We start from the raw sequence: 10611 nt of genomic DNA on the forward strand, positions 1-10611 counted from the left end.
ATTGAAGGACCGTCTAATTAGATCTGTGGGCCATATGGTAGCTAAAGGCCTCTAAATTGAAAAGAAGAAAAAGACTGCAAGTGCCGTGATTTTTAAAAGACGATTTTTTTTAGTGAAAATAACCTACAAGTTTTTTATTTTTTAAATTCAAATAAATACTAGATATTTATTTTTTAAAAATGGAAAACTATAGAAAAGGGAGGAACCACGAAGAACCGCTTACCCAAGAAACTTTACAGATTAAAAATCTTCCAGAAAAGATTCTATGGATGCAGGTGAGAGGGTTCCTTAATTTTATACAAAATAATATATTCACCTTAATTTTACAGGTGAGAGGAGGCAGCAAAATTCGTAATCTTCTCGAATACGCTTTAAAGACATTCCCTGAAAATAAAGTCGTCGTTTGGACCGGATTTGGAACGTCCGTAGGAAAGGCGATAACTTGTGCAGAGATCATGAAACGAGAGTATAACAATGTTTTACATCAAGTCACAAAGCTGGCTTATCGCAAGTATGTTTTAATGCCTTTATTATTAATATCTAGGAAATTCTTTTAACTCTTTATTTTTTAAGTGTGGAAGAATATTGGGATCCATTGATCCCAGACATGGATCAGCTGGTAGTTAAAAGAAAATTGCCTATGGTTCATGTGTGTTTATCAGAGCAACCACTTGATATTAATGATTCAGGGTAAGGAGGTTTTATTTTACATATAACTGAATTTAAGTACTAAGGAAGCAGTCACGCATAAACTATGTGTGTATTTCATTTTACTTTTGACAAATATCAGTTAGTTTGGTGTGCTTTTCTGTGTTTATGTTCTGTTTCTGTTCTTAAAACATGAAAGCCACTGCAAACCCCTTCACAAGCCAATTTTGTTGATTATAATCTTTCCTAGTCTTTTCTTTCTATTTTTGTTGACTGTGTCACAGTTTGCTTATTTTTTTGTTTAGTTATCAAGCTCCTGGAGATATTGTACCATATACAGGACCAGGAAGTTCACAGCCACATTCAGACAACAGAAATTACGGTAAACATAGGGAGAAAAAGAAAAAACACAATGGAGCTAACAAACAAAATAATGCTAGTAGTAGTAGCAGTAATAGTGCAGTAAATTCAAACAAATAAAGACTTTTTTCATTAAAATTCGTTTCATTTATTTACTTATATTTTAGTACTTCATAATTTATAATATAATTCCATTTGGTTGATAAACAATAGAAAAAATTATACAAAGAATACCAAGTAATTTAAGTATTTCCACACATGCGCTGTATGGATGTTTGGTGTGCTACTGCATCGAAGGTGGTGGTGGGGGAGGTCCTCTTGGGGGAAACGGAGGTCGTGCCCCTCCGAAGTTTGGCGGAGGGGGCGGTCTCCAGTTGGGGGGCGGAGGCCTAGCTCCTGGAGGCGGCGGAGGTGGGAATATGTTCGGGAAATTGCTGTTAGCAGCTGCTTGTCCTGTAAGAAAAAATTTTCTTAAAACCCTACCAAAGAATACATTTATCTATGATATAAAAAAACGACAATAAGCGTCTTGAAGTATGTCTAAGTTTTTTTTATTAGAATAGGTCCAAAAATAACCTCCTTAAATATTAGCATGTCATTAAGGAACGCCCTGTATATACATATTCCTTACCTGAAGTAGGCAGCGGAGGCATCCCTCCAGCCTGCCACGGCGGCGGCGGAGGCATCATCCCCCTCGGCATCCCTCCTGCAGGCAATGGAGGCCGAGGCGCTCCACCTGCCCCTGCAGCGGATATAGGCGGCGCTCCAGGCGGCAGCGGAGGCTGACTGGGAGGCAAAGGCGGCGGGGGAATCCCAGAAGGAAACGACGATGGCGGAGGCACCGGAGGCGGTGGTGGAGGCGCCATACTCGCCGGCGTCGGAGGAGGCATAGGCATAAGACCCCCTAAAATAACAGGAGGAGGTGGAGGAGCCATGGCCATGCCCATCATGCCCATCGGAGGTGCATCGGCGAACAGCTGGTGAGGTCTGTCTGCTTGGGAGAGTGGGTTTTGAGCTGCTAGTAGTCTTTCGGCTGCCGAGCCGTGTCTTTCGCCTTTGGAGTCTTTTTTGAAGGCGTATGACACCGATATGGGTCGGTTGCAGAGGTACTGGCCGTTCATGGCTTCAATCGAGGCGTCGGAGGCTTCGAAGCTGGCGAAGTTGATGAAGGCGAAGCCTTTGGAGTTGCCGGTTTCCGGGTCTCTCATTATCTACGAATTTAAATAAATAATAATGTTAAAACACTAAAAAAATTGATTATTATTATGAAAAATCAATGTTCATCAGTGTTGCAAACTCTTCGCTAAATCAGAACAAAATAATATGACTCAAAATCTTTAAAATTTATCCAAAATTTCAAGAAACTCAATTTTATTAAATAAAAAGAAACAGGAAAACATAGTTTTCTTATTGGACATTTTCTGTAGTTTCATCCCAGCTTGGCCGTGATGTCAAATATTGTTTCATCGAAAAAAACGGCGTCAAAGGTGGCTGGGGAATGACAATAGATAATTTTGACGAGTTCAATCTCTAAAATCTATTTCCAAAAAATTATTTTTTCTCGAATTTCAAACTTCACCATTTAAAAATCATCTTTATTCAATAATGTACCGTACGATCGAAAAAAAAATCCGTTAGCGATGGCTATAACATGAAGATCGCTGTCATTTTATATGAAAAATCATGGACGCCGTTTTTTTTTCGATCACACGGTACTTATTAATTGTTAAAAAATAATGTTTACGTTTTTTTTAAGATAATTGTGTGTTAACACTAATGTGTGACACAAAAAAGTGTCATGTCAAAAAATGTAAATTTCTACAGTATTATCGAAAAAAAACGGCGTGCAGTTGGCTGGGAAATGACAATCGATGTCATTTCCCATATAAATTTACATATATAAAATGACAGCGATCTTCATTTCATAGCCATCGCTGCCGCCGTTTCTTTTTTCGATCATACTTTAGTTATCTTTACATATAATAGTGAAAAAACTACATATCACTCAAAAATTAACTAAAGTTACATACCTTAGGCGTTTGAAGTATAACTCCAAAGGCTGAAAACGTGTCGTACAGCAATTTTTCGTCCACTTCCGGATCTAAATTTCCTATAAATATATTCGCTCCCACATCCAAGTTTTTCTGATGGGCCGACGCTTTGTTTACTCGTATAGGTTTCCCATACAACTTTATCATGTTCATAATCTTTATGGCATAGTCGGCGTCTTCTTCGCCCATGAACTCGACGAATCCGTACCCTTGGTGCATCATAGTCACTCTGTCTTTCGGCATATGAACGTTTACTAAAAATGTTCGTTAATAGAATTTTTTTTATGCTAAAAAAGTAGTTTTTTTTACCTAGTGGACCTGCCTGAACAAAAAGTTCCCACAGTAAAGATTCGGAAACCTTATCGTCGAGACCTCCAACGTATATTGTTGCATCTATATTAAAATAAAATATAAATAAAAAACAAACACACTAAAGTATATTGTTTCAGTTTCATTTCTTACCTCTATTTCGTTCAGCGATTGGTCCGTTAGCCATGATATCTTACTATGATATAGCCTGAATATTATTATATTATATTCGCGTTTAATTTAATACATTATATTGAGGAAAACACAAAATATAATTAAAAATAATTTCAACTCCATCGGCTTCTGAGATACATAACCTAAAAAATGATTTGTCTAGTCTCGGGATGGGTACAACAGATCGATATATTAAATATATCGATTGTGAATAATTTATGGAGTATTAAGCTTGTTTCATATAGACGCGAATCGCGAATTGCGAAAAGCGATTCGCAAAAAAATATTCGCAAAATTTGGACCTATTTCATACAGTCGCGAATTTTTAGGGACATTTCATTTTTGCTCAACTGAAAGTTACTAAAAAAAATCATAACCTGAGATAACTTAATTTGTTTTTATTCGTGTTTACGATCTTTATTTTATATTTTATAGCATACAATATGAGTTTAAATTTGTTTAATGATTATGAATATTGATTACGATTGTGGGATTGGAACAGAAGGTGCAAAATTGCCATTTACTTATTGTTAAAACGTAGAAAAGAACGGGTTTATAGGTCATTTGGGACATGTTTATAGGTCATTTGGGACATGTTTATAGGTCATTTGGGACATGTTATTTAAATTTCGTAAGCAACAAGGTGCTTATCGCAATTTAATTCAAGAAATGAGGAAAAAAGATGAGAACAAATTTAGGAATTTTCACAGATTGAGTCTACTGACTATGATGTGTTTATGTTTTTTACAGATTGTCTGTATAGGAGTTTGATAACTTGGTTGAAAAATTGTCACCATATTATATCAAAAACATATACACGAGAATCCATTTCACCTGGAGAAATGCTTTCAGTTACTTTGTACTTTGGTACCACTTTGGTACTTTGTGGCAGCGTCGTCAAAATAATCGATAACCGGATCACAACACCATTCTGCGCAAACGCGAACCTTCAAATCGCGCGAATATTCGCAAAAAGTTGAAAACACTTTAACTTTCCCGCCCCCCAAATTTTAAATCTTGCGAATCGTCAAAATCTTAAAATTTCTGACAGCGCTGCATGATCATTAAAATTGGACCAATGAGAGCAGTTTCGCAAAATCGCAATTCGCGATTCGCGTCTATATGAAACAAGCTTTAATAGGTATTTTTCCAGACTGATGCGACGTATCGATCCATTTTTAAACTTTGCCATCACTAATTATTACTTGATTAAACAGAAAACTGTAATATGTTTCTCAGAAATGGCGGTTCTTGGCGCCAGCCTGGCGCTGCTAAAGAAGCGCGTTTTTGAAGTCAAACTTTAATAAAATAATGATTATTAAATAAAAAATATTATCTAAAAAGAAAACAGCAATAATAAAACTATTTTCAGACACTTGGCAACTGTAATCAATATTTCTGTGTGTGGTAGGTCAGAATCCTTCTTTGTAAAGATAAACACTTATTTGTTTAAAAGCATGCAATTATTTACCGGATTTAACCAAAACACTGTTAATGAATTAACAATTTTGAACTCTCTATAATTAGTATAATTACGGGTCAGTATAAATATTTAGGAGCTTAATTAAATATCTATAGAAATTTCATTGCGTTAAAATTAATATAAAAATCAGTTTTACTATGAATAAGTGTGAGTTTTATTTACTTCATTCCTTTAGTCGAAAAATACATCAAATCTTTAAAAATAATTTCCAACAGTTCCTTACACTGAATTTTTAGCGACTTGTTGCTCAACGATATCGTCCTGGATCTGGCTCTCTTGCTTGATCAGTACTTTCTGCAATTGTTGAACAGCAACACTCTGAGCCAATTGTTCTTGAGCCAAGAAACGTTCTAGCTGTTGCAATTTAGCCTTAACTTGTTGCAATTGCATACAACCTTGACCACAACCTCCTATTTGTCTGGCTACCGTTTCTTGAGCTTCGACCTTTTTGATTTGCTGAGTAACAAATTGACGTTGAGCTTGGATCTGTTTGGCTTTTTGCTGACAGTCACAGATCGATCTAAAGATTGTAAAATATAAATAAGACTTATTATAATGAAGAAGATTACGTACTTTTGAGTTTGTTGGGCGTTGATTTGGTCTACCAATTGTTGAACCTCACCCTGGAATTCTTCTGCTTCAGCCTGACCTTGGAGTCCAAGTCTTTGGACGATTTGTGTGGCCAGTTGTGCCTCAATACCTACTTGGAGGGTTTGTTGAAGAAGCTGTCCAGTGCTGCCAGGTTGAGCTTGCTTCTGCTGTTGTTTTACCAGTTCCTAAAACAATAAATAGCCATCTTATCTCTAACTTACCGAGTTGGTCAATGAATGCCTGCAGAAACTGAAGTATTTCTTTAAAAAAAATCTTACTTCAATAACTTGTTGGATTTCTCCTTGTCTGGCTTGCTGGAACAAAGTTTGAGCAACATTTTGACCTCCAAATGTATTTAATCCAGTAACCTGGGCTCTTTGGGCAAGTTCTTTGATGGTTTCCTGGATATTCAGTTGTTGTTCTTCTTCAGCACCACGTACTATTTGTTGGGCAGCTTGAGCAGCTACTATTTGACCATTTCCTTGAGCTCCACCTTGAGCTAAAGTTCTCTGAAGAGCTTGTCTAGTAACTTGTTGAGACAAATCAATGTTTCCGTATACTCCTGTTCTTTGTGGTGCCTGGATCATTTGTTGGAAAGGCGTTTGGAATAGTCTTGAGGTCTGTTGGAGTGAAGAACGTTGCTGAGACACTTCTTTGAGTAGTTCTTCTATTCCCGAAGTACCAAATCTGGTGTTGTAGTCGTTTTTCGAGCTTCTAGCACTAGCTAGAGCTACGATAGTGAGTAAAATGAAGGATTTCATTTCGGTAAGGGTGTAGTTCTTGTTCTGAACGAAATGGGAACTGTTTTGGTGAAGTGAATTTGAAAATGTCTTTATATATTAAAGCTCTTATCAGGGGTATAAGGGTTCACCACCCGCGAAGACTGAATTTAACGTAATTGTTGTTTTTATTGCACCAGAAAAACAATATCAATAACAACGAAAAAAATCTTATTTGTTAGATTGTGATGCTTTTTTAATTATCTGTTTTGTATGTATAAAAATAATAATAGGAATCTTCCCATTGACAATATGGGTAAATTGAACTTGTAGTTCCTATGGAAGATTTGTGTTAAAAAACAGAAAAATATTTTTAAAATGTCGCAAATAAGATGTGGTTGTTTTTCTGCATCCGAATTTGTGTTGAAAATCAAAACATGTTTTCCTTTAACTATAGCTGTTGTATGTATATATTTGTTTACTTATTTATGTACTAATATCATTTTTTTCTAAAGAGTCAGCGATGGCTATGAAATAAAGATCGCTGTTTTTTATATGTAATCAAAATTAATAATAAAACCATCTATCAAAGAACCAAAAATCGAAATTATATTATCACAGAAACCCTTTTGATTTTTGAGATTTTTAGGACTCGGAAGAAATTCAACCATATTCTCATGTTTTTTTTTTAATTTTCTCTAAAACGGTGTGTAAATTTGGAAAAGTATAAACGTTATTTATACTCTTGTAATTGCACTTGCGGTCTTGCATGCTTGGTCTTGCGGAAGTCTTGCTCTGTTCGTAGAGTATGTCCATGGATCTTCTTTAAAAAAGAAAAAAAACTTTTTTATTGCCGTAATTTTTTTATAAAGAATACATTTTTCTTAAAAAGTTAAAAATAAAAATTTTCCTCTTGTACAAATATTTGGAAGTTTACTCTGCTATATTTAAAAGAAAATTAATGATGTTTATAGAAATAAGTAATGGAATAACAAATTATTATTGAATTAAACAATTTGTTATGTTTGAATACATATCAATTAAAATATTTCATCACAACAGAAAATTTAGATACAAAATAATTAATAATTATAAATATCTCAATAGATTTTTTGTTTTTGGTAGACCAAATTTAGTATTCGTGTCTATTTCCATATCAACAAGGTGAAGAACAAATCAAAACAAATTAAAGATAGTTGTTACTAGTTGCTATAATTGGAAAACTCTATACAATTTCTTTAATTTAGCTTTGATGTAGAAATTATAAACAAATCTGGAAACCTTTCCTTAGCAATAAATAAAATGTAACAGGAATATGTCATGATTTACTATACAGGGTGAGTCTTAAATAAATGCAAATATTTTCAGGGCTGGTAGATCTCGATAACGGACACATATTTTCTCTTTACCGTTTTTCAAAATCATGTCCAAAATAACCGAGATATTATTTTACTCAAATTTTATTAAAACATTCAAACCCGACCGTTGAGTCTTTTCTGGGTTTTCTTTCTTGTAGATTTAATCTACTACCTATGTTGCTCTTAATCTACCTTGTTGTACAGGGTGAGTCAACGATAGAGTAAAGTCCATTATCTCATTTGTTTCGAGGTTTACAAAAAAATATTAAATATAAAAGTTATAGAGATGGTTAAGATACACATTTTAAAATTATTATACAGTATACAGGGTGCTTCAAAAAAGTGTGGCGGCTATAACATATGTTTTTTTAAATGCAACACCTTATTTTTATTTCATTTTTAGATTCTGCGTAAAATTCTATAACTTTTTTATATATAATGTTATATACCTAAAATTAATAGTTTTTATAATATTTAAATTTGTTTATACAAATGTTAAATTGCAGTGTGGTAAAAAATTGCCAGTGGTACCATTGTTTCTGAAGTTGGAATACCAAAATTTGGTATGAGAGTTCTATAGAGATTAAAAAGAAGATATATGTTAAGATATTTTAGTTAAATGCTACAGGATGTTCAAAATATATTTATAAATTTCAACTACTTAAAATTAAGAAATTTCAATTTTTTTAAATGGTACACCCTATATATTATTATTTTTTCTGATAGATTTTACAAAACTCTTCAACTTTTATTAAGTATGTCATATACCTATTTTTATTACTTTGCGATTTATTCCATATTTTTCTATTTTTACCCATATTTTTAATACAATTGCGCTATAACATCATAGTTGCCATGACAAAAAGTAATAATTATCACAATTTCATGTCTGTTGAGCAAGTTCCTTTTAAAAAATTTGAGATTTTTTAATTTTAAGTAGTTGAAATTCCTAAATATATTTTGAACACCCTGTATCATTTAACTAAAATATCTTTACACATATCTTTTTCTTCATCTCTATAAAATTCTCCTACCAAATTTTGGTACTCCAACTTCAGAAACAATGGCACCACTGACAATTTTTTACCACACTGCAATTTAACATTTGTATAAACAAATTTAAATATTACAAAAACTATTAATTTTAGGTATATAACATCATATATAAAAAAGTTATGAAATTTTACGCAGAATCTAAAAATAAAATAAAAAATAAGGTGTTGCATTTAAAAAAAACATATGTTATAGCCGCCACACTTTTTTGAAGCACCTTGTGTACTCCATAATAATTTTAAAATGTGTATCTTAACTATCCCTATAACTTTTATATTAAACATTTTTTTGTAAACCTTGAAACAAATGAGATAATGGACTTTACTCTATCGTTGACGCACCCTGTACACAGCTTCAAGCTTCAAGGGACTGTAAACCTGAGTATATGGTTTTAATTTCAACTCAATAGCCCCACGCGTTCCCGAGATAAACGGTCTTGACAGACAGACAGACGGACAAAAAACAAGTGATTTTATAAGTGTTCCATTTTTTTGGAAGTAAGGAACTTCCCACAAACGTATCGATAGATGTTCACAATCCAGGATTGCAGAGGCGGCCTGAGCGGTAAAACTGAGCGTCTGTGGACGCCTTTAGCAAAAGAGAAAATATTTTATTTACAGATATTTCAAGCTTTTTGGTCGAATTGTATTAGGCAATTTTGATCAGGTACATAGTAATCGTTATTTTGAAGTTTGCTTTTATGTAATGACAGTTTATCAGAACGTCTATTGTTTTAATAGACGTAGATATCTGTGCTAAAAAGCTAAAGTGTTCTGAAACTAGTTAGATTTAGATGTTTTAAATCGTTTTTTTGTTTATTTGTTTTGTTGGAGGGACATGATAGAGTTTTTTTTTGATCAGGTAAATTTTTAATGAAGAAAAAAAAACAATGACAAGCTTGGTTTCCTTTACATTTTAAAGTTCCATACTCACTATGCCTTTTCACTAGCGAAATAAAAAAGTCAGTTTCCATTTGAAGAAAATTATTTATGATATTTTTTTGGGTAATCGCTACATTTGACGTTTAGGCTCTACATATATTTTTGACAGGCATTTTTTGGCGTCCAAAAAATGTTAATATATTTTTCTCAAAAACAGTTAATGTTAGATATATATAGAGTGCTTGATATCAAAATTCATAAAATTTTACGTAGAATTAAGTATGTAATAAAAAATGGGGGTACCCGTTTAAAATAAGAAAGTTGCTGTCAACTTCCGGTATTCGTTCTGAAACAATGATGTGCAAAAAATCCCCGCATTCCTAAGTGGATAGTTATGAGATGGCCTTTCCGGAATAGCAGATATATGTGCTTGCGGATTAAGCAAACGGATTTAAAATGAATAAAGAAGAGTCAGCATTTTGAAATTTTTAAAGAAATTCTGGCAGTGAGTTCTACTGTTCAGTCCCAATCTTTGAAGAAGAAGACTAAGGAAGGAGCATATCAAAAATCTTAGGTACACCGCGATGGGCCTCAAATATGGCCGACTTAAATTCCAGTTTATCAGTGTCGTTCTAATTTTATTTAAAAAATGTAAAACTATGATGTAGGGTAGACGTGGGGTAGACTCAATAATTTGTTGTTTTATTTTACGTTGTGAATAAATGTTGGTAGTTAATTAAAATTGTTATAAATATATGAATTCTAATAAAATAGATAAGTTATAATAAGTATTTATTAACACAAACATCCGATACGCTACTGAAGCAGAGTAAGTCAAATTAACGTATCCTAAATTCTTTGACATCTAATCTTTGACAAGTAATAAATAAAAGCTAAAAATGCAAAGAAAATATATAATTTAGTTAATTTAAGTGAATTTCATAAATGATCCGGTTTACTACACGTATGTATATTATATAGTCA

At 33.2% G+C, this 10611-nt stretch overlaps 3 protein-coding genes across 3 annotated transcripts; 1 reads left to right on the plus strand and 2 right to left on the minus strand.

Moving 5' to 3' along the window:
- Window positions 1-104: 104 nt before the first annotated feature.
- LOC115886554 (ribonuclease P protein subunit p25-like protein) lies at window positions 105-1146 on the plus strand. The gene is made up of 4 exons (XM_030905776.1): window positions 105-275; window positions 330-511; window positions 574-690; window positions 954-1146. Exons 1-4 carry the CDS (start codon window positions 180-182, stop codon window positions 1126-1128), a joined length of 570 nt encoding a protein of 189 aa, XP_030761636.1. The 5' UTR covers window positions 105-179; the 3' UTR covers window positions 1129-1146.
- Window positions 1147-1152: 6 nt separating this feature from the next.
- Window positions 1153-3741, minus strand: LOC115886551 (splicing factor 3B subunit 4). The gene is made up of 5 exons (XM_030905774.1): window positions 3522-3741; window positions 3369-3452; window positions 3039-3313; window positions 1640-2219; window positions 1153-1461 (listed from the first exon to the last, which is right to left on the minus strand). The coding sequence occupies exons 1-5, from the start codon at window positions 3553-3555 to the stop codon at window positions 1292-1294; spliced, it is 1143 nt and encodes a 380-aa protein (XP_030761634.1). The 5' UTR covers window positions 3556-3741; the 3' UTR covers window positions 1153-1291.
- A 1414-nt stretch (window positions 3742-5155) lies between these two features.
- Window positions 5156-6433, minus strand: LOC115886552. The gene is made up of 3 exons (XM_030905775.1): window positions 5895-6433; window positions 5599-5801; window positions 5156-5545 (listed from the first exon to the last, which is right to left on the minus strand). The coding sequence occupies exons 1-3, from the start codon at window positions 6375-6377 to the stop codon at window positions 5245-5247; spliced, it is 987 nt and encodes a 328-aa protein (XP_030761635.1). The 5' UTR covers window positions 6378-6433; the 3' UTR covers window positions 5156-5244.
- Window positions 6434-10611: the final 4178 nt, after the last annotated feature.

Source organism: Sitophilus oryzae, unplaced genomic scaffold (genome assembly GCF_002938485.1).
Source record: "Sitophilus oryzae breed Bouriz unplaced genomic scaffold, Soryzae_2.0 scaffold_494_pilon_pilon, whole genome shotgun sequence".
NCBI lineage: Eukaryota > Metazoa > Arthropoda > Insecta > Coleoptera > Curculionidae > Sitophilus > Sitophilus oryzae.

Coding starts and splice junctions, on each gene's coding strand:
- LOC115886552 (XM_030905775.1), bottom strand. CDS start 6,377: ATGAAATCCTTCATTTTACTCACTATCGTAGCTCTAGCTAGTGCTAGA. Junction 5,802..5,894: donor AAATCCAACAAGTTATTGAA/GTAAGATTTTTT, acceptor TTATTGTTTTAG/GAACTGGTAAAACAACAGCA. Junction 5,546..5,598: donor AACGCCCAACAAACTCAAAA/GTACGTAATCTT, acceptor TACAATCTTTAG/ATCGATCTGTGACTGTCAGC.
- LOC115886551 (XM_030905774.1), bottom strand. CDS start 3,555: ATGGCTAACGGACCAATCGCTGAACGAAATAGAG. Junction 3,453..3,521: donor AATCGCTGAACGAAATAGAG/GTAAGAAATGAA, acceptor ATTTTAATATAG/ATGCAACAATATACGTTGGA. Junction 3,314..3,368: donor TGTTCAGGCAGGTCCACTAG/GTAAAAAAAACT, acceptor GAACATTTTTAG/TAAACGTTCATATGCCGAAA.
- LOC115886554 (XM_030905776.1), top strand. CDS start 180: ATGGAAAACTATAGAAAAGGGAGGAACCACGAAGAACCGCTTACCCAA. Junction 276..329: donor AAAAGATTCTATGGATGCAG/GTGAGAGGGTTC, acceptor TTAATTTTACAG/GTGAGAGGAGGCAGCAAAAT. Junction 691..953: donor CTTGATATTAATGATTCAGG/GTAAGGAGGTTT, acceptor TTTTTTGTTTAG/TTATCAAGCTCCTGGAGATA.